Source organism: Archocentrus centrarchus, chromosome 21, assembly GCF_007364275.1.
Source record: "Archocentrus centrarchus isolate MPI-CPG fArcCen1 chromosome 21, fArcCen1, whole genome shotgun sequence".
Classification (NCBI taxonomy): Eukaryota; Metazoa; Chordata; class Actinopteri; order Cichliformes; family Cichlidae; genus Archocentrus; species Archocentrus centrarchus.
Window position 1 is genome coordinate 27603854 of NC_044366.1, and position 22288 is coordinate 27626141.

General features: G+C 40.6%; 1 protein-coding gene across 2 annotated transcripts in view; it reads right to left on the reverse strand.

The window, feature by feature from the left end:
* The window catches only part of adcy5 (adenylate cyclase 5), an 88204-nt gene that overhangs the window by 11871 nt on the left and 54045 nt on the right, over positions 1 to 22288 (reverse strand). Inside the window, exons 5-14 of one of the 2 annotated variants that reach the window (XM_030757715.1) lie at positions 18615 to 18742; positions 17500 to 17658; positions 17104 to 17245; positions 12922 to 13059; positions 7784 to 7806; positions 5887 to 6031; positions 4432 to 4529; positions 2382 to 2469; positions 943 to 1059; positions 652 to 810 (exon numbers count right to left, since the gene is read on the reverse strand). In XM_030757715.1, the coding sequence (XP_030613575.1) occupies positions 652 to 810; positions 943 to 1059; positions 2382 to 2469; positions 4432 to 4529; positions 5887 to 6031; positions 7784 to 7806; positions 12922 to 13059; positions 17104 to 17245; positions 17500 to 17658; positions 18615 to 18742 (1197 nt within the window). Of the gene's footprint in view, positions 1 to 651; positions 811 to 942; positions 1060 to 2381; positions 2470 to 4431; positions 4530 to 5886; positions 6047 to 7783; positions 7807 to 12921; positions 13060 to 17103; positions 17246 to 17499; positions 17659 to 18614; positions 18743 to 22288 lie in introns of both variants that reach the window. The other variant, XM_030757714.1, reaches the window with a different exon arrangement.

Genomic DNA, 22288 nt, shown 5'->3' on the forward strand with positions numbered 1-22288 from the left:
TGTAAAAAATATAATGAGAATTAGCACTTCCAAATCTGATGTCACAAATTCAGCTGGGGAAAGGGTGGAGTGCCCACTCCGGGTCAGGGATGAGCTGCTGCCACAAGTGGAGGAGTTTGGGGACTTGTTCATGAGTGAGGTGAGAGGAGAGCGAGAGACTGACGGGCCATGTCTGTGGTGATGAGGATGCTCTACTGGTTGGTGAAGAGAGAGCTGAGCGTGAAAGCAAAGCTGTCAATTTACAGGTTGATCTACGCCCCTACCCTCACCTATGGTCAGGAGCTTTGGGTAGTGACCCAAAGTATGAGATCGCAGCAGAAATGAACTTTCTCAGAAGGGTGACTGGCCTCTCTCTGAGAGATAAAGTGAGGAGTTTGGTCATTTGGGGGTGGGGGTGGGGGTGGGGGTGGAGATCTAGTTCAGACATCTGACTAGGATGCCTCCTGGGCACTTCCTGGGTGAGCTAATCTGGGCATGTCCTACTAGAAGGAGGCTCCAGGGTAGACCCAGAGCTCACTGGGTCACTGGGTCTTGACTAGCCTGGGAACACCTCAGTGTTCCCCCAGATGAGGGGGAGAAGGCGGCTGGGGGAAAGGGAGGTCTGGCCTTCTTTGCTGCCCCCCAAACACACATAAAACAAGGCACCTGTACCTCTGGAAAGCTGCAGATGAGGTCATCATCTCCACAGGGGCTGCGCTGTGTGTCTAGGCTGTAGTTGAGGAAGTGAGCATGGCAGGCATTGACACTGTCCAGGCTGATGTTGAGCTGCGCTCTGATGCAACTCCGCAGGTCATGGCTGCTGCAGGTGAACTAAAAAAAGGTCAAAGGTTACTGAGAGACTTTTGACTGAAGAGACTGAGAAGCAACATGATCAAACATCTCTGTACCTTGAACTCATGATGAGAAAATGGGAATTTGGGAATCCCGTCAATGAGAACTTACAATATTGATGAAAGCAGAAAGAAAGACGATGATGATGGTGAAGACACCAACCAAGGTGCTGTTTAGTCTAGACTGAACTATTCTCTTGGAGAGAGTCTGCAGAGGCACTGGGAAGATCTGGTAAAAATAAAAAATAAAAACAGAAAGAAATCAGACAATATTCATTTTTAATTAAATTAATTAACCTCATTTTGTCAGTCATCAGTTTGTAAACAGCCTCTCTTCTCGACTCTGCTTTTACAACCGCGTATAAATGGGAGGCTCTGTTTATTTATTTATTTTTAATTTTGCTTTTTTAAAAAAGAGCCATGACTCATCGTTATGAAAACCTTGAAGCAGCAGCTCCATTTTTCCTCTTTTCAAACCTTTCCTGTGTCTCATGACTCAGCAGCGGAAAGAAAACTGATTGACAAAAAGATTTACGGTCTGACTGTGAACCTTATTTGACGAGGGGCCCATTTTACAGAAACCTGTGGAAAATTTGTGAACCTATTAACTCCAGGAGAATGTACCAGATAATTATATCAGCAGAACAAAGTAATCGACAGAGCTGCATGTTATTCAGTAACTCTCTTCATTACAGCACAGTGCCCCGGTACCTCCATGTTTGCTAAACACACACAAAATACAACAAAAAGAACATCAGCCGGTTATGAAAATCACAAACAGAACCAAACCAAGAAGAGCAGAGGAGGGGAAACAGCGACCGAAACACTATTCCTTAAGTTATCCTAAGAAAGACAGCAAGAAAGGAACCTGCAGTATAAGCTGTTAGTTAAAAAAGAAAACTGCATAACCATGTGAAGCATCTTCAATTTACACCTGATATTTAGAGCCTTTGTTAAATATTGAGCTCAGTGATTAGAGACTGCTGACAGTTTATGTTGTTGCTGCTGCACTTTATAGTCTAGTAGACTCTGGCTCATGTGGATAAAGTTTTGCAGAACAAAGTTGAACAAAGGCACCCTCCTGCGATTATTCTGGTGCAAGAACAGAGCCAAACTAGGGAAACATGAGAAAACCTCCTTAAATATGTCAGATCAAGTAAATGTGAACCGGAGCGGCTTTTCTCAAAGACATAAACATGAGAGAAACTTAGCGATTGATAATTCGTGCAGTAGATACGCACAGAAAGAGACTCATAAAAACTTGCTTTGAGGAGAATATGTTTGATTTTCTAAATGAGTGATTATCAGGCCACTATTCAGCACAACCACAGCATCCAAACTGCAGCCTGATAAAACACTTATCAGATTTGTCTGAATGATGTCTGACGCTGAACTGAAACAAGGCAACTATTCTGCAGGATAACATTCTCATAAAAGCACCTGTAATCACTTGTATTGTTTATCACTTAGTGTAATGCCTCATATCAGCAATAAATCTGCGCAGAGCGCTGAGTTTCTTTCTTTCATTCATTACAAGAAGAGACTTCTCACCCCGAAACAGCAGTACACAGCTGAGATGAACATAACAGCCGTCAGGATAATGAGGCAAGTGATGAAGAAGCCGATCATCAGTCTGGAGCTGCAGACAACAAAGATATTGGACGTGATTATATACCTGCTGCAATATTTATCACTCTGTGATTCACAGCCTGCGTGGTGCCTGATAAGTTAACACTACAGGTATGTTCTCTTCATTGTCTATGACCTTGTGTTAGTATAAATACTGTGGAAGTAAACATTTTAGGCATATGTGTGAGGGGAATGGATAATAGCAAGGAAAGGAAACAGGGTGTTAAGAGGGTAGGAGCGATTATAAAAACTGATTAAATAATAAGAGACATGAAAAGTGAGAAGACAGGCCAGGAGGGACTTTAAGGACAGGATTAAAAAGACAAGAGGGGAGAGGTGAGATGAGAGTGCCGAGGAGAAAGGTTAATAAAGAGGCAGGCTAAAGAAGATCAATACTGAGAGATGGGCAGGGAGAAACGTCTGAGTGCAGATGGAGATAAAAAAAAAAGAGAGAGAGAGAGGAGGGTTCGCTTTGAGACCAAATCTGCCAGAGCTTTAGAATCTGCCCGCTGCATGGGTACAATTATGCTGATTTTGATCTGATATTCTTTTTTATTACTCATCATCTTTTATTACTCATCTATTCAGCGATTCATCTTTATGAACCTCATTACAAGGCTAAAGGCTGAAGAACTTGCAAAAGAACTTAGACATCATGAAGACAAAAAGCTGTGCAAGGTTTGTAAGGCTCCAGAGTTTGAATGCACACTCTGAACACTAAGTAAGATGAGATCAACCTTTTTAGTCTTGTCCGTTGGTCCCATATACACTCACCAGCCACTTTAACAGGTAGTAATACCAGGCTGGACCCCCTTTTTCTGTAATTTTTAAAAATTCTTCATGGCATAGATTCAGCAAGGTGCTGGAAACATTCCTCAGTGTTTGCACCACCACCATCAGCAGCCTGTACTGCTGCTACAAGGCAGGATGGATCTGCATGCTTTCATGTTGTTTACATCAATTCTAGTCAGTCCCAACCATCTGAAATGTTGCAGCAGAAATTCTGTTGTCCATTTTTGGAGAGCCCGTGCAAACTGCAGCCTCAGTTTCCTGCTCTTAGCTGACACCTGGTGTGGTCTTCTGCTGCTGTAGCCCGTCTGCTTCCAGTTTCGATGTGCTGTGAGGTTAGAGATACTTCTTGGTTGTAATGAGTTGTTGTTGCCTTAATATCAGCTGGAAGCAGTCTGGCCAGTCTCCTCTGACCTCTCTGCTGACTTCTGGCATGAACAAGTTCACCCGCAGAACGGCAGCTCAAAGGATATTTTCTCTTTTTCGGACCGTTCTCTGTAAACCGCAGAGATGATCGTGTGTAGATACAAGCAGATCAGCAGTTTCTGAAATATTCAGACCAGCCTGTCCAGCACCAACAGCCATGCCACACTCAGAGTCATTTAAATCACCTTTGAACTTCAGTCTTGACCATGTCAAGTTACTGCCATGTGATTGGCTGATTGGATATTTGCCTAATGAGCTACTGTATTTTCATTGGGTAAAGCAGTAGTTCTCAAATTGGGGTCCAGAGATGCCCGAGGCTCTGAAGTTCGCAGAATAATGAATATTAAAATTGTGTTGCATAATTAAAAACTGCATTCGAGACCATTTAGACCAATAAAAAAAAATGAATATTGGTTACTCCTTCTCACATTATCTTTTATGTAAATTAATTAAGACCTTTAGTAAAAAGTGCCCTTTCTCCAAGGTTTTAGTCATAAAGGTTTATGCTGAGCTACTACATTTTAATTTTATTATTTTAATACATAAAAGAACTTTCTGGCCTTTTAAAGTGTCAATTAAAAAATTGTATCTCTAATTTAAAAATATATTTTATGTCAGTTTTACCAAACCGCAACACAGACTTCAACTTCGCCTCTGTGTGAGCTGTAGCTGGTAAACACTGTAATCAAAGTAAACTGAATCTGAATCTCAAGCGTCTATCGGCCTGTCTCTGCATTATTTCCGAGTGTTGACTCACGGTGGCACAATGACAATCTGGATGAAGCAGATGAAGAGAAAGACGAGGGAGGCGCAGGCCACGTAAGCCCCAAACCTGGAGTCCACCTGTTTGGAGTACTGCGGGAGGGAGAGGAGACAGAGACAGCAGTTCAGCAGCTGATAGAGACTTTTCTTATACTCTCTCCTCCTGATAGCAAAATAAATCAACTAGATTTTTCATACTAAAAAAGTATGAAAGATCTGACTCTCGTATGTCTCTGCGGGTACTTTGGAAGGAGCCCTTTAACACCACGCATGCTTGTAGCAGAGCTGTACTCAACTCAATAAATCACAAAACTGATGAGTTCACACTCGATATGGATTTAACTAGTGTAAGCATTTTATTTATTTATTTAAATACTTCCCCTCCAATCTGAGAATCTGGGCACAGCTGACATTTAGTACAGCTGACATTTAACTCCGTCAAGATTCGGCTCTGTTTTGAAATCCCATTTGAAATTAGAAAGCAAAAAAAAAAAAAAAAAAAAACTCGAAATCCTCAAGTTTCAAACTAGTAAACACTTGAAGGAAATGACAAAAGTAAACATAACAAAATGTAAATAAGTTTGAGTTTGAACATTTGATTCTTGTGACTGTGGAGTGCACAGGCTCGGGTTTTTAATAAGCACAGCTCTGAAAGGAAAATATCTGCATGACTTTGAACCTAAAGCACTCAATCAATAATTTGCTCACGAACTGAATTGAAGTGAGTATTGATATTTGAAAGCAGAAAAATTTGTCAGCTGAAGTTTGTTTTGAGATGTTTCTTGAAGTTTTTTTTTTTTTTTTTAATACAAATTGGTTATTGGCATTTTACAGCTGAACAGAAATCCACTATCAATAAACTATTTACAATCCTTCAAGAATTAAAAAAAAAAATGTAATCTTTGTGACATTTCTGTTTGGTGCTTCTCAATATCAACTGATCTATATGACATGTGCTGCAGTCATCCTGGTAGCTGTGCTCCAAAACTGTCAGATCAAAAAATCAAACTGTGGATCAACAGGATTTTAAGATTGCACATGAGCCTGAAGGCAGAAGAGATCTCACACACACACACACACACACACACACACACTGAACCGGAGGCTCTCCAAAATTCCTTCTGATCTCCTAGAAGTCTTCCTAACACTTTCACCATAACATGAAGTAAAAACAGGACTCGACTCCTTTCCCCTTTCCCCCCAAATTCCTTTTGTAGCAACCTAACCTCTAACCTCTTCTCAGCCTGTCACTCCCTCTCTGAAGCAGCTTCTCTCCCTCCATTTAAAACCCCACTTCCCCCCCTTTCTCTGTTATACTTTGCCCTGAATGACTTCCTCAAGGGACTGAAAAGAGACAGCTTTTTGCACAAAGAAGATTGCTTGTCACGGCCAATTATCTGCTGCTATATTGGCAGTCTGCATGTGTGTGCGTGCGTGTCTGCGCGCTAACCTTTTTCTCCAGGTCAGGCTCTCTGAAGGTGAGCAGGAATTTCTTGACGTGTTCCGAGCGCAGGCGGTCGATGCTGCGCGCGTCGATGGCCCGGCCCAGAAACTCGTCCACCTCGTCCTCTGGGTTTAGGTTTTCCTGTGTGTTTCTGAAAATGAAATGCCTGAATAAAACAAGATGAGACTGATTGACATTTACATCTCATGCTGAGTGAAAAAGGCTGTTTAGCTTCTGTGGCAGCGAAACTTTTCTACCCGTTGATTTCTTAAAGAACTTCAATCAAGCCAATATACTTCTTTAACAACTACTGACTAAATTTTAGGAGTTGTTAAGGAATTAATTGGAATAACAAAGTATTTTGTATATATTCTGGCATGACCTGACCTTTAAAGGCTTTGCTACAATTAGACAACTACACAAAAACTGACGCTTTTTAATGTTGGTACTGTAGCGCTAATCTGTGGCATTTAAGGCCTCAATGTAATGGAAAGAAAGGATTGTTTTTCCACAACTTATTGTCTCTCTGACGTCAAGCTTTAAAATATGATTTTCAGACGGATGGAAACAGATTTCCAAACCGAGCCATGACATCGTATCTAGTGATGTTTCCTAGTAGCAGCTGACGAAAAACCCAACATGTACTCCCTCTCAACTCTGAAAAACTGTCCGTCTGCATAAGAAGTAAGATGTGTGCCGTAGCCCGGAGCAGAGGCTGTCAGCTCGGACGTTCCGCTCAGAACAAACCCACAGATACAGAACAGTTTGGGAGGAGAAGAGGAGGACAGCTTCTCCATAGATGACAGCTCCTCTTTGATCACTGAGAGCCTTTGGGTTAAACAACCCTTCCTCTGTCTTTTTTTAAAATTATTATTATTCTGTATGAATCTTGATAGCACACCACATTAAGAACATAAGCTCCATTCAGCAGCAATAGACTCAGCTGGGGATTCAGAATGTAGACATTAGCGCTCATACAGGTGGGTCATACTAAACGGCAACTGAAAGCATTTATTAGCCAGAAACAATCCTGCGACTCATTTCATCTGTCCTCCAAGCAGCATTAGATGACTAATAACAATCCAAAGCCAGATCATCTGTGCCTAAATTTGTGGTCTAACAGCCAGACTCAGATAGGTTTGCATATTTATGGACGCTGACACAATTTTTGTTATTTTAGGTGTGCACAAAAATATATTCGAGTTGCAGTTGCACGATGAATAAAGGCTTAAAGTGCAGACTCACAGTTTTGATTTCAAGGTCTGAAGAAAAATGCTGCTGTTGAGGAATTATAGCCACTTATTGACAAGGTTTTTTTTCTCCACTGAGTCTGAATTTCAAACTGAAGGAAGAATTTAAAATAACACCAGCACACACAGAGATTTTCAAAACTGCAGTGTGTTGAAATCTGAACCGTAATCAACAGACTTTGAATACTTTATATACAGTACTCTATAAATAGCATCCCACACAATACTTTAGCATTACTGTACATGTCTAAAAGCTTCTTTAGTCACAACGGGTCAGCTCATTTATTTGATTTGGCACCATTTTTTTTTATTCTAGCTGCCCTTCCAGACACAACCGTCTCAGGGATTTGTTTCTCCTCTTGGGCTTGAACCAGCACTCTTTCACATGCTATGGAGCCACTATATGTACCTAATGGGTATTTATTTAAGTCAGAGATCTTGCACAGCAACATCCTGCAACTCAAATGTCATTTATTCTGACTTTCCACCTGAAATTACCGGTGATAATCATATTTGTGTTTTAAAGTGTTTACTCCTCTCTTTCACCTCCTGTTCAGGCTCACTGCCCACTGCCTAAGGCCAAGCAAGAACAAGTCCTGATACGTGGCACACAGACAAAAGACACAACAAAAGCACGACGAGTCGCTACTCACTTATCTTTGGGGTCTTCAAAGCCCTGCAAAAGAGAAAGGAGAACAGGAAATAGAAGTTTTACTGCAACACGTGGTGAAAGATTTGGAATCTCATGATTGGTTCTACTTTCTTTTTCTTTACACCTAAATGGCCTTTTAATACAACTCAGACTTTATGGACTGCAGCTTTAAAAATTCATAGAAAAATTAGCTGCAGCCCAAGAAATCTCCCAAGTCGTCTTCAGCTAATGAAAGACAGCTCAACATTAACAGCAACACCCACACAGTTTTCACCACATGAATGAGTTATAACACCACAGTGCTTTAAATCCTTTAGATAAGACATTTATGTGATTTATAGACACCATTCAGAGGCGGTTATTACTTCGATTGAACCTTGCTACAAATTATTTTAATTTTCTCATTTTCCTTTTCAAACCAGATTAAGAAGCCTCGGCCCATCCGCAGTCCTCTGATTGAAGCTTGTTCAATTTATCTTCACAAATAATGAACAACTGCAACGCTGCCATTGTCATTTTGAAAATAACAGCTATTGGGGGCCTGATGACATAATGATTAGCCTGAGCCAAATGAAAAATAAGCACAAAGGGAGAGGTTCCCTGTGGCTGGAAGCCAGCAGAGAGGAACATTTTTTATTTTTTTAAAATCACGCAGATGTCGACTGAACGAAAGGTATTCGCATCAAACGCAGCTCAAGATTTTGTACTGCTCATCCATTCTGATCTCTGATCAGCAAAAAAATAAATAAATAAAAATAAATGACGTGTGATTAAAAGTTTTCTGCAGCTTTCGAGTTCTGGAGTGCAGATAAACCGATAAAATGAGCAAAATAAAGACGTGAGAAGTGGAGGTTTTATTGTTGAGCAGAGGCAAACAAGATGAGTTTCAAATCTCATTTTCACCCCCTTTTTCTTAAAAAAAACAAAAAACAACTGAAATGCAAAGATAGGATAGGTTTATAAACAGATACAAAACACACAACTTTAAAACTTTTGGTGAGTTCTCCTGGAAAAATTTCGGTTTTCAGTTCTGTGTCTTGGAAAATGTGAACACGTCCCAGTATTTTTTTTTTATTATGCAATCCCATTATTCAGTTTAAATAATCATCAATTATTGTTACTCAGTTTGTACTATGTTCAGAGCTATCCCCTCACATTAAACGACTGCACTCATGAGTTTGGCCATATTACCCCTTGCAGATAATCAAACATCTCTACCTCCCTCTTGTGGAGAAACACGTGAATGTCTATGCTGAGGAAATAAGCAGCACAGCTAACTTCTGCATGCAAAGGCTGTAACAAGAGAGAAAAAAATGACATCAAATAGGAAGCAAGCAGCAAAAACTAAAATATCTGCGTTCCTGCTAAAAGCAAGCTGCTGAATGGGCAGCAGATAAAGAAGTACACGTGTAAAATCCTGAATACCTCCCAAGTCTGTTCTGTGCATATTTGATTCCTCACACTTTACAGCTCTGTTTCAGCAACTCGCTTTAGAGTTTCCCAGGTTATTAATGAAGACTACAGAGATACGGAGCGAGAGACTGATAGGCAGAAGGAAAACAGGGGCTGACAATGAAGAAAGGCAGAGCTGCAGCAAATAAAGTTGATGTCAAACACGCTCATGTTTCTGCAAACTTTTAAAGGACTCTGGTGACACACTCATCTGATATTAGGACACTGAAGGAAGAGAAACAACGCAGCTGCTGACGCGAAGTCGGGACAAGTAATTGAACGTATTCATCCAGGACGATGAGAGATAAGCTGTTTTTTATGCTGAGCGGCCTTAGCTCTAAGTGCCACAAGGATCCACTCAGTCTATCATCACTTTGCTGTTGTTTCTTTTTTATGCAGCGTTGCTGCAGCATTTATTCTAAATAGAGCTACAAGTCTGCTGCAGAGCCCGCTGTGGGTCACATAAAAATTTAGAAAAAATAAACAGTTTACTTAACTGTGCACACAGTTTTAAAAAAAAAAATCATTTTAAAGCAGGACCTGCAGAATTGATCTGTCTTTCAAAATAAAAGCACAGGCTGATAAGTACATTTTAATTAGTATAACACAGTATTTGGGCAGCACAGCGGTGCAGTGCTTATGATTGCGGTCTTGCAGCAAGAACTCTCCTGGCTTGAAACTCCCGGTCAGCTGGAGCCTTTCTGTGCGACGTTTCCATGTTCTCCCTGTGCCTGTGCGGCTTTCCCCCCACTTCCTTAAGTTATGTGGTGATTCTCAGTTGACCGTGATGGCCTGGTGACCTCTCATCTACACCCCCTCTCACTCTATGACAGCTGAGATAGGCTCCAGCTTTGTCACTGCACTGTGTACATGCTGCACTATATCCAGTGAAATTATTCATACTGCTCTGCCTGGCTGTATTCACAACCTTACATTACACTAACATTGTTATAACACGTGCCCATCTTAAAGTGTCACTTTAAGTTCTGTCTTTTTGACATCAAGTATTAAAGGGGTAGTCTTGTTTTTTGTTATGCACCTCTGTGAAGCCAAGGGCAATATTTCCTTATTTTCTGATTAGATTTTCCCACATTGGAAATGAATAATAATAATATCCCTCTGAAAGATGTGGGCATTTGCCACAAACTCCAACTGTCATGCAGGCTTTCTGTTACAAAAGTGCAGATATCATCGATGATGCAACAACCTGAGCGGGTCTTCAGGATGAGAAAATCACAGAAGCAGAAAAAGGCTGTTCTTGCAGTTATTTTTTGCTGTTGTTGTTATCGGGTTGACTTATCTTATTATGTGGGACTAAAAGAAAAGGACGAACTCTCTCTTTCTCTCTCTGTGATCTTCTCAGCATAACAAGATGTTACAAGAAAATCACTTTTACCTTCTTGTGAGCACGAGATACATATGGGCAACTTGGCAGCCATGAAGACGACCTGGCTGTTTATTTCAGTAAGTAAGTACAGCTTTTTTCTCCTGAGTTGATAGACTGGCTCAATATTTCATTTTCTGATTTTCAAAGGTGAGATGGCTTGGAAAGAAAAAACACGAGCTGTGAGTGAATTAGTTATGACTCATCCTTGTGCATGTCAATAATAGGCTAATATGCATGACCCAAGATGATAACAACACAGGGAAGAAACAACCCTTTTAATTTTGCATGTTAATGAAATAATGAACTTGTTATCATGGGAAAAACAGCTTTGCTATATTGAGATAACAAGATAATTAACTACTTTTCACAAGATAGCATAATTACAAGCGTGGCTGTTTTTGTATTCTTGATGTAAAAAAAATGATGGAATTTACCTTTAACCAATGGTTTTTTGTGAATATTAATGATTTAAAAAAAAGAGTGGGTAGAATAGCAATGTACACTATATTACCAAAAGTATTCACTCACATCCCATTCTTAATCCAGAGGGTTTAACATGATGCCGGCCCACCCTTTGCAGCTCTAACAGCTTCAACTCTTCTATGAAGGCTTTCCACAAGGTTTAGGAGTGTTTATGGGATTTTTTGACCATTCTTCCAGAAGCACATTTGTGAGGTCAGACTCTGATGTTGGATGAGAAGGCCTGGCTCACAGTCTCTGCTCTAATTCATCCCAAAGGTGTTCTGTCAGGTTGAGGTCAGGACTCTGTGCAGGCCAGTCAAGTTCTTCCACACCAAAACTCCCTCATCCATGTTTTATGGACCTACTTTGTGCACTGGTGTGCAGTCATGTTGGAACAGGAAGGGTCCATCCCCAAACTGTTCCCACAAAGTTGGGAGCATCAAATTGTCCAAAATGTTTTGGTATTCTGAAGCATTAAGAGTTCCTTTCACTGGAACTAAAGGGGCTGAGCCCAACTCCTGAAAAACACCCCCACACCATAATAACCCCTCCACCAAACTTTACACTTGGCACAATGCAGTCAGACAAGTACCGTTCTCCTGACAACCACCAAACTCAGACTCAGCCATCAGAGTACCAAATGAAGAAGTGTGATTCATCACTCCAGAGAACACGTCTCCACTGCTCTAGAGTCCAGTGGCGGCATGCTTTACACCACTGCATCTGACACTTTGCATTGTGCTTGGTGATGTAAGGCTTGGATGCAGCTGCTCGGCCATGGGAACACATTCCATGAAGCTCTCTACACACTGTTCTTGAGCTAATCTGAAGGCCACATAAAGTTTGGAGGTCTGTAGTGATTGACTCTGCAGAAAGTTGGTGACCTCTGTGCACTGTGCACCTCAGTATCCACTGACCCCACTCTGTGATATTACGTGGCCTACCACTTCATAGTTGAGTTGCTGTTGTTCCCAATCACTTCCACTTTGTTATAAAACCACTAATAGCTGCACTAACCACTAACTTGTTGTACAGGTGTCATCCTATCACGGTACCACGCTGGAATTCACTGAGCTCCTGAGAGCGACCCATTCTTTCACAAATGTTTGTAGAAGCAGTCTGCATGCTTGGTTTATACACCTGTGGCCATGGAAGTGACTGGAACACCTAAATTCAATGATTAGGATGGGTGAGTGAATACTTTTGGCAGGATAGTGTATCCAGCCATTTTTTTCCACTCATCCACTTCCACAATATATAACTTCTCTCTCCCTCTGCGTGTGTGTGCGTGTGTGTGTGTGTGTGTGTGTGTGTGTGTGTGTGTGTGTGTGTGTGTGTGTGTGTGTGTGTGTGTGTGTGTGTGTGTATGTGTGTGTGTGTGTGTCAGGTATAGGTGCATCCATTCACTGAGTGAGTCACTATTTGCAGGCTGGGCTCAGCAGGAAGAGCTACAGTATGTAAATAACAATCAGTCTCACTAACGTTCCATCTTTCTGCTGTTGCTATATTTCCCACTTCACTGCAGCCACCTACGTTGCTGTTGTCTCCCCCACCCTGTGAGTACTCCTGAGAGCCTCTCAAAGCCCGGGTAAGGTGTGAGAGGCGGAGTGCGCCGCAAAGGGCCATTGCTGCTGCTTACCAGGACTGCAGATCACAGGATTATGGGTAATAACAATAGGCCAGCTTCATCACCAAATGAGAGCTGAGATGAGATATTGGCAGGAGAGTCACCTCGCTTTAGCACTCTAATAACATCAAAAACAGCAGTGCTACAAAGCAGACAATTAGAATACTTTTAATCTATTTAATAACAGTTTTTCTTTTTAATTTGCTCTTACCATCCTCTTCAAATCTTTGGAGATCTGGCGTCCACCCAAATGGTTGTAAAAGGGTCGGTCTGTCCAGTGTCCGCTGTTGTGGGTGACAGAGTTGGTCCTCTGTCGGCTCATTTTGGCAATCATGGCCTTTTCCTCTTTCTGTAAGAGATAAAATGCAGAAAACTGGTTTTACAGAACGAAAACAAACTCTCTCCTACTGCGTTTAGTTTGGCAACAAGAATTTCAGATAAGCTGTACCTCTCTGTCAGTTTTCATTCATCTGTTCTCATTTTTTTAAACGGTTCATTTAAACCTGTCTTCAGGCGAGCACTTATGAAGGTCCTGAAATGATCTGCATGCACAAATCTGTCACACGCTGTAGTCTAAAAGTAAACTTGGAGACACGCTTCTGCCACAGTATCTGATGATATTATGAATTGCTTTTGCTTTTAGGTTGTTGATTAGCCTGCGGCTAGCTCAGGTACAATTACAGGAATGTTTGTCAATGTAAATGGTCCCTGTTAAAAATAAACCAATAAAATAAGGACCAAATAAAATAAATGTGCAGCAGACGTCAGCAAATCATGTAACAGTTACATGAATTCCAACTTGACTGATCAGACTGAGATCACACTGTAAACAAACAAACAAAAAAAAAAAAAACAGATCAGAAGTGAAAACATCAGATTCTGCGTAATTTGCGTTCCTCACACTGTCATATGAGTTAAAAAAAAAAAGAAAGAAAGAAAAGAAATTTGGGCCCCCACATGTAACCTGAATATATCACCAACACTGATTACCTGAATCTACATAGTGTTGCAACCTCGAGTCAGAATGATCCTCCAGCAGCTGCATCGTGTTGTTTAACATGTGACACTGAAACTTCTCCAAAATGCAGAGGGAAAAATAGAAAAAAGAAGAAAAAATATTCCTTTTGTGCTTCTGGTGTGTTAAAAGGTTTCCTGAGATGTTATCTGTAATCATTTTATTTCTTTTTAGTCCTGTTGTTAGAGCTGCATCCTGGCTCTAGGATGTATTTGACAAAGGAAAAAAAAAAATGAGAAGATAAAAAGTAACTGAAATAATTAGACTGCACAATCATCCTTCTGTCTTCCAGCATGGCCAGAGAAATGAGAAGGCGATATCACTTCACATGACATGCTATCTATAGTCCCAGCTTGTGATGCTGCTGGAGGACAGAGACAGCTGATAAAAGTCTGGTCATAAGCAAGCTTGAGCTCATGCAGTGAAGCAGAGATGAACTCATATCTTCCCAAAATGCAGTTTGCATGAGACAGAGTCCCAGTTTATAAACACAGATGATAAGGGCAGTTTTGACTGGCTGTGTGTATTATAAAATATACCAAAAAGATCTGTTTGTTCAGTTTTTGTGATCTAGGGAAATCCCACATACTCTCCTTAGCTTTAGAATAATTCAACACCCACACAAGGAGGCTTCAGTGGAATTCTGGGAAGTTAAATAATATATTTTTTTGACCTTGCCACACATGTGCCATCAGCCCTCAGCTTAATCTGTAAATAGTGCCAGGCTAACTGAGCTGTAAACATGCTTGTAGGATGGTTAAAACGCTATTTTTTTACCTTTTACCATAAGCATTTTTAAAAGCTGTAGACCGTCAAAAAGCTGAAGAGTGACATGAGAGGCTTGTAAACAATGTTCTGTGGGAGTGAGGACCACTCAGTCTCCCTCTCAAAGAGAGTAAACATGCAGACTACAAAAAAAAAATGCTGTTGCTGTTATTAATACTGAGTATTAATCAAGTCAGTAAATATTTAAACCACAGAAATTTTTCACTGTAAGTGAAATTTTAGAAACAAGACTGACTACATTTAAACAAAAAAGACTTAACTGATTTTTTTTAATATAACAATGTGAAAACTTTTGCTATCAGGAAACTACAGAGTATTATCCCTCAATTCTATGGAGCATGAAGTTATTAGTTATTATTAGTTATTATGAAGTTATTTTCATTGGTTTCACTTAATAGTTAAGTCTGTTAAAGTTTCTACTGTGAGCTGAACTAGGGCTGCTTGATTGTGTCGATATCCATAATCACAATACAGTACACTGTGATCAAAAGTTTATATCCACTCATCATGGGCATGAATGTCATGGTAATTTTGGGCTTTTAATGATTTTTTTGAACTGTTCTTTTTCCTGGGTTGAATTTATTGTTCAGCAAACCTCTTTAATGACTTAACAATAATTGGGTGCACAAGTTTGAATTTATTTAGGATTTTCTCTAATCCACACTGGGTGACCGCAACTAATATTCAGCTAACTTTAGCAACTTTAGAGCTAAAGTTAGCTCTAACTTTAGCAAGTTGCACCTCTAACAGACACTTTGCTAGCCAAAACCATTCTGGCTGGATATTTGTACAGTCTTTTTGGCAGAATTGGTAGAGTTCATTTACCTGGGGTCGGGGTTTTGGAAGGCCATTCCAGAAGCTTAAACAACATGCCTTATTCACACACACACTTATATGAGCACTTCTTTCTAATATTCAAACTCCAATGGATGCATCAAAGAACAACTTGGGGTTTAATATCTTGACCAAGGATACTTTGGCATGTACACTGGCCTAGCCAGGGATCGAACCACTAACCTTCCAATTACTAGATAACCTGCTCTACCTCCTGAGCTACAGACACCCACTAATGTGCTCAGGGTCATTTTCTTGTTGGAACACCCAACTGTGTCTAAGTTTCAACCATGTCGCTGTTGATTTGAGGTGAGGTTGAACAATTTGGAGGTCCTCCTCCTTCATTAATTCTAACCATTTTAGGCAATGCACCAGTACCACTGGGAGCAAAACAGCCCCACCATGATGACAGCTGGTACAGTGTATCTTAGGTTTGAAAGCCTCACCTTTATTCCTCCAAACATACCTCTTGGCATTGTGGCAAAATATTTGTCTCATTTGACTATAAAACTTTTCCGAAGAAGGCATTTTGCATGTCCATGTGGGCAGCTGCAAATTTCTGTCAAGCTTGAAGGTGACAATTTTGGAGCTGGGGCTTCTTTCTTGGTTGGCACCCTGTCAGTCCACGGTGAAGTGAAACTTGCTTCACTGTCCAAATACCGGCACCGGCACCGGCACCCGGTCGGTCAGAAAGGGGTCACTGTGGACAGTGACATTGATGTTCCAGCAGTTTCCAGCTCCTGGCAGGCTTGAGCCTTGGTGGTTCCTGGGTCATTCCTGAACATCCTAACCAATTTTCTCTCATTGGAGGATGACAATTTGGGTTTTCCTCCAGACCTTGGTAAAGTGGTGACACATCAGAATAACTTGTACTTGTATACAGTTGTTTGAACTGATGGTCCTAGAATCTGCAGTTGTTTAGAAATGACCCACCGAACCTCTGAAATGGCCTTCTCAAAACCCTGACCCCAAACCTGCTGAAAATTTGTGGACTGGGCTGAAAAACCAGGTCTGTGCCAGGAAACCAACTAATTTAAATGTACCAATTCTCTCAAGAAGAGCGGTCAAACATCCAGCCAGAATTATACCAGAAGCTTGTTGCTTGCAACAAAAAGCATCTGGTTGAGGTGCAACTTGCTAAGGAACATTTCACCAAAATTTGAGCCTATATGTATACTTTTGACCCTGTGTGGATTAGAGAAAATCCAAAAAAAATTCAAACTTGTGCATCCGATTCTTTTTTCATTAAAGATGTATGCTGTACAATCATTCCACCCTGGAAAAAGCTCAAATTACCCTGACATTCATGCCCATGCTGAGTGGATAGAAACTTCTGACCACAACTGTAGGTCAACACTGGGAGATCCATTAACATTGGATTTCCTTGAACTTTAAATATTATTCAACTGACCAAATTATGTGCAGGTAATGGGCAACGCAGGGTCATCCAGACAAGGAGTGCTTTTCATTTTGAAAATTTGTCCTGCAATGGCACCACCACCGTGCATGCATCAGGTAAGGTGGTGGTGATGGGGGCCCCTTTCCAGTCTATGCCTCGGCTAAATCTGCAGCTAAACAGCCTTTGTTCTGGAACTACTAAAGGTCAAACAGGAGTAAAAAGCAATAAGGGCCATAATAATGGATAATATGTCCCATTATAAGTCATAAGTTACAGCTTTTATGATTTTTCTGCCCCCTAGTGTTTAATAATCATGTATGTGTGTACTAAAGCCTGTAAGACAGTAATAAGTAAGATACCCTTTTCTGACTGCAGCCCACAATGAGGTAGGTTTCTATGTTGTGCTTCTTCAGGTAGGCATTTCTTTCTCCTCCTGTTCCCGGTTCCACATCGTAGTCCCCATTCAGATAATTCAGAGTGGCTTTAGTTATATGGATACGCCTAAAATGAGAACCACACACATAAGTGTTCATTTTTCAAACAAATTCTAAATGACCAAATATTTTTTCTTAAAATGGTACATTTGATATGTGTTCTATGCTCTATTGTGAATAAAATATGGGTTTATGACATTTGCAAATCATTGCATTCTTTTATTCTTACAATTTTACACAGCATTCCAACCTTTTTGGAATTCCAAAAAGGAATTGGAGTTTGTAGGTAGTCTGAACTTGAATATAACTGGAGAGACATACCCCGCTTTGCCCCCAGCTTCCATCTGATTTGCTAGTGTGACATCATTGGACCAGACATCAAACTGCCACTTCCTGAGCCCCAGCACCCCACAGTGCACTCTGCCACTGTGGATGCCCACTCGCATGTTGACGTTAACCCCAGTCACCTCCCGTACCAGCCTGCAAGAAACAGAAAACATTTTTGTGTGTGTGTGTGTGTGTGTCCCAGAGAGCGCACATTTTTTTCTATGCATCTAATATCCCTACTTTTGTCTGCAAGCAACTTCCTGTTTAGGCACTTTAATCACTACATGCATACAGGTGTACAGAGTAAATGAAATGCAGGTGTTTGAAAGAAGAGGATCCTCACATTTGACAAGTTGGAATCAATAAACCGTTCACATTTCTGCTCGATTCATTTCTTAACGGAGCTGCTCAATGAATCAATTTTCTGTTATCTGAAGGGAAATTTGGGGAAATAATTACTGCTGCCATTAGCTTCATATTTACAGCAGAGAAGTGACAGTTTAATGTTCTAATGTAACTTTTGGCATGAAAGGGAATGCGCATATTGTTCTGTCAAGTTCTACCCTTGAGTAATAGGTCAGTGCATCCTAGAATAGCATCCCTCCACAGAGCTTTGCTGTTCCAAACAGGATAGAGAAGGAAAAAAAAAAGTGGACAGATGGACAGATGAACTGATGGAGGTGATAATGCTAACAGCAAAGTAAGGCTGATCAGCTGTGACGGCTTGGAAACTTAAGACTCTGCTGGGAAAAAATAAAAAGTATCGAGGACCATGTAGTCTCTTTGGGGAGGGAGTCACAGACGTTTTATAACCTTCACCAGCCCCACTCAGTCTGTCGGCCTCGAGCCTAGAACTGTAACCTCAACCCATCAGATATCAGATTGTCATTTTTTTCTATATATGCTGGAAACAAGTGATGTTATTCAGTACTACTTCCATACACGGCAAGACTTATGGAACAAAAACTATAACTAAAGCTGCATCTGGAAATTATCCATCTGTCCCACCACTGTATGGTATACAGCTTCCATTACCATTTTGCATATTTAGGCATTTTAATTACAGCCACAGCTAAACAACGCTCTGTTAAAGTCAGGGGACAACTTACGAGATAGCCTCAATCATGTCCAACCCCATCTCCACGCAGCAGTGGGCGTGGTCGGCCCTCGCCTCTGGCAGACCAGACACGCAGTAGTAGCAGTCTCCCAAAATCTTGATCCGCAGACAGTGGTTCTCCTGTCACGGGAATAATGAACACAAAAAAGAGCAACTTACTGGAGAGGTATCCTAGAAAATGAAGAAGATATTATTGTGGTGGGTTTTACAGTTATTTTGCTTTCACATCATTCTTAGCTGGTGGGGGAGACCTGTGGGAACCAGTAAGTCTCACTAGAATGTGTGTGCCAGTGTATTTGTCTCCTAACGATTACTGTGTGCAGTGAAACAAAGTCGTAAAGCCACACAGCTGTAACTGGATCCACTTTATGGTTTTCACGTTACAACAGTACCTTGCAATGTAGCAGACAAAGTGCAGTGCAGGAGAATTCCCGCCTAATTCACGTAAGATTGGCCAACTAATACAAAACTTCCAAAAGCAAATACATATCATACAGTTGACAGATTACAGCAAAATGCCGGCAGGTTAAGATTTCCTTTCCTGCCACTGCACAAAATAATAATTTTAAGAGGGATTGCTGCACTAGTAATAAAATAATCAACCGCTTAATGCTATATAAAATTTGAATAAATGGCATTTTATGATTATGCTTACACTTATTCAGCTTAAAACTCACAGATATTTAATATGAAATGGAATAATGAGCAAACATATGAAAGTGTTTACTGAACTGTTTCTCAATCTCAGCAGCAAGAGCTTAGAACTGTACTAATGAATGTTTTGATATTTGAACAACAGATTAAAGAAGTATATCAAAGGGTGTTGGCCACAGTAACAAACTCAACTCAGAATTATGGCTCGACTCTGCAGGTCCTCAGCGTTTTACCAGCGTTCAGCTCAATGCAGGTTTTCTTGTCCTTTCACAATCATTTTTTTCTGAGAGGAGAAGTCACTTTATTTGCAGCTGTGAAATCCTGGTACTAAATTTTTGAACCCTTTGGACTTACTAGGACTGCACTGATGATTCATAAATGTGATCTATTCTTCATTTAAGTCACAAAAATAGACAAAGTCAGTGTGATTAAACTAATAAAACACAAACAGTTCATCTTTCATTTAGACACATGAGTAATCGTTCACAGTGCAGAAGAGAAAAACGAAATATTTGAATTTAGCATCTCATAAAACGTCCTTTAGATGTTTCCTGTAACTGCTAATAAAACCAGCACAGTGATGAAGAGGGATTTTTTTGTTTCTTTTTTGGACATTCTGCCTCTAAAAGCTTCATCTTCAAGTCATTAAAGTCATCCCGCTGCATTGCATTTAGGCTGAGGTCAGCCTAAATACCAATTCGCTTTCATGTGACTGCAACGCGCCCAGGCCCTGAGGTCGCAAATCAGCCTCAAACTACGACGAGCCTTCCTCCATGCTTCACACTCCAGATGATGAGGATTTGTCGTGTGTGTGAAACCTACTGCAATACACTGACAAAAGTACACAAAACTGTCCCAAAAGTCTGGAGAACATCCAAGTTGTTGTTTGCAAATCTGTGATATGATGATGCCACAGTGTTTTTTTATGAGGTTGTGGAAATTTCTGGTGGTGTTTTGCCTTTGCCTGTATTTCCTCCCCGGCTTCTCCTATAATGCTTCTTCCGAGGACCTGTGAAAGTGTTCGTGACTAGGAGTCTTCACTTCCCACCGTATTTTCTTTACTGCAATACCTGAATCCATGTAGGGTTGGGAGAAGTTTTTAGCCAGAGGTGTACTTATGTTTTTGAACCTAGACTATGAATAATTACTCACTGTGCCCAAAGGAAAAAAAAAATACTGTATTGTGTTTTATAAGTTTAGTCAGGTTGTTTATTTATAAATATCACTAAGATAAAAACAGACCAAATTTTACAAAACAAATTTAGAAATCCTAGAATTCCAAAGGGTTCAGAATCCAGGATTTCTACAATAACTGGGTCTGAGTATAGATTCCCCAAATTTGCCATAAACCTTGATGATCTTTTAGCAGTGTGTGTGTGTGTGTGTGTGTGTGTGTGTGTGTGCTTGTTTGTTTTTGTGCGCACGTGTTTGTCTGTTGATCCTACAGGCATAGGAGAATATAGAGTCTCATGATAGCCACCTGACTATCTTCCTAGCACATGGCACTGACAAAATACAATAAGCCCCACTGTGTGAGAAGCACAGAGGACACGTGTCTGTTTGCAGAGATACAAGGTACATCTGGCATGGACATAAAAGTGTCAGTTGCAACCTTTCTGGTTTATGATGCCATTATGGGTGTATAAATATTAATTAGCACATCATTTCACCTTTCATAAACAAATGGCATACAGTGAGCATTCGCTTCACAAACAATGAAGCTTCTGTGTAAGGAAAAGAAAATCAATATTTATGAATGTGTTGTCTATGAAGCTGCGGTTCAGACACTGGAAAGGTGGCTGAAAGACACTGACAGCGGATATAAAACAGATTTTCCGGCGCGCTCTCTAAACACTGGAACTCACGTCTGCGTTCACAGTAGCATTCACTGTGTATCTCATGACCTTTTTCAGCTGCCTCTATTGTAATTAGTCTAAATACTGCGGACTACACATCCATGCAAGTCTTGCACTTGTTTTTTTTACTAAGTAACCAAATTGACCAAATGCGAAATTATGTTTCTAACCTTTCATCAGATCACCCGAGGAATAATTATTACTTCTCAGAGTATTTAAGAAGGTGAAGAAGCCTGCAGAGGCAAAAATCCTGGCACTGGAATGCATTAGGTTCAAATCTAAAAGCACAGTTTGCAAGTGTGCACGAACGGCAGAAAGAAATGCTCCATCTGAAGTATGCAACAACTGCATAATCTCGGTTGGGTTTAAACAAACAGGTGCTAGAAAAAATAATGAGGCAGTATGCGTATTCAGTCTCTGTGTGAACTTTCTCTGAAAAGCTTCATTCATTTTTAATGGAACACTGTGATCACTGAGCACTGCGGCTGCGACTGCATTTGATTTGTTTTGAGTTTTCCGATGACTGTCTCAGGACCTCCTCTGTCAGCACGCACACTTGTGAAAAATTAGAACTATGCTGTGGATTATTAAGCACCGTGCCACCACTATTTTAATAATACATTAACTGTCAGAGAATGTGTGATTGTCAAAATGCCTCTCTGCATGCATCTTTGTGGACACATCAAAATGTTGCATTAACACCAGATCACAGTTAAAGCAGGTGAGTTTTGACCCTTTCATATTCACAGCTTTTCTATCTGCCATTTATCATATACAGGATTCTTTTACTGTGTTACTGAAGTGAGTCACTCTTTCACTCTCTCTTTAACGTAACAGTTTACCTCAGGATAACAAAAACTAATGTGAGACAAAAGTATAAGGGCAAATGCTTTCAGAAATAACACCCAGAGTGTCTTTCATTGTACAAGCTTTCTTCTCTCTGACCCCACGTGCATCTGTTTCTGATGCCTTAGCTCCTCCTTATTGAGGATGTGAGAGACATGCGAGGAAGACGAGGACAGACCAGCTAAATGTGCCAAATGAGAGAACCTTAGCTCCAAAGGGCAGTTTTTAAGAAGCTTCAGTTATTTATAATATGTGAAATTTGTATGCCGCATCACTAGATAAAACACATTCAATACACATCCTCTCATCA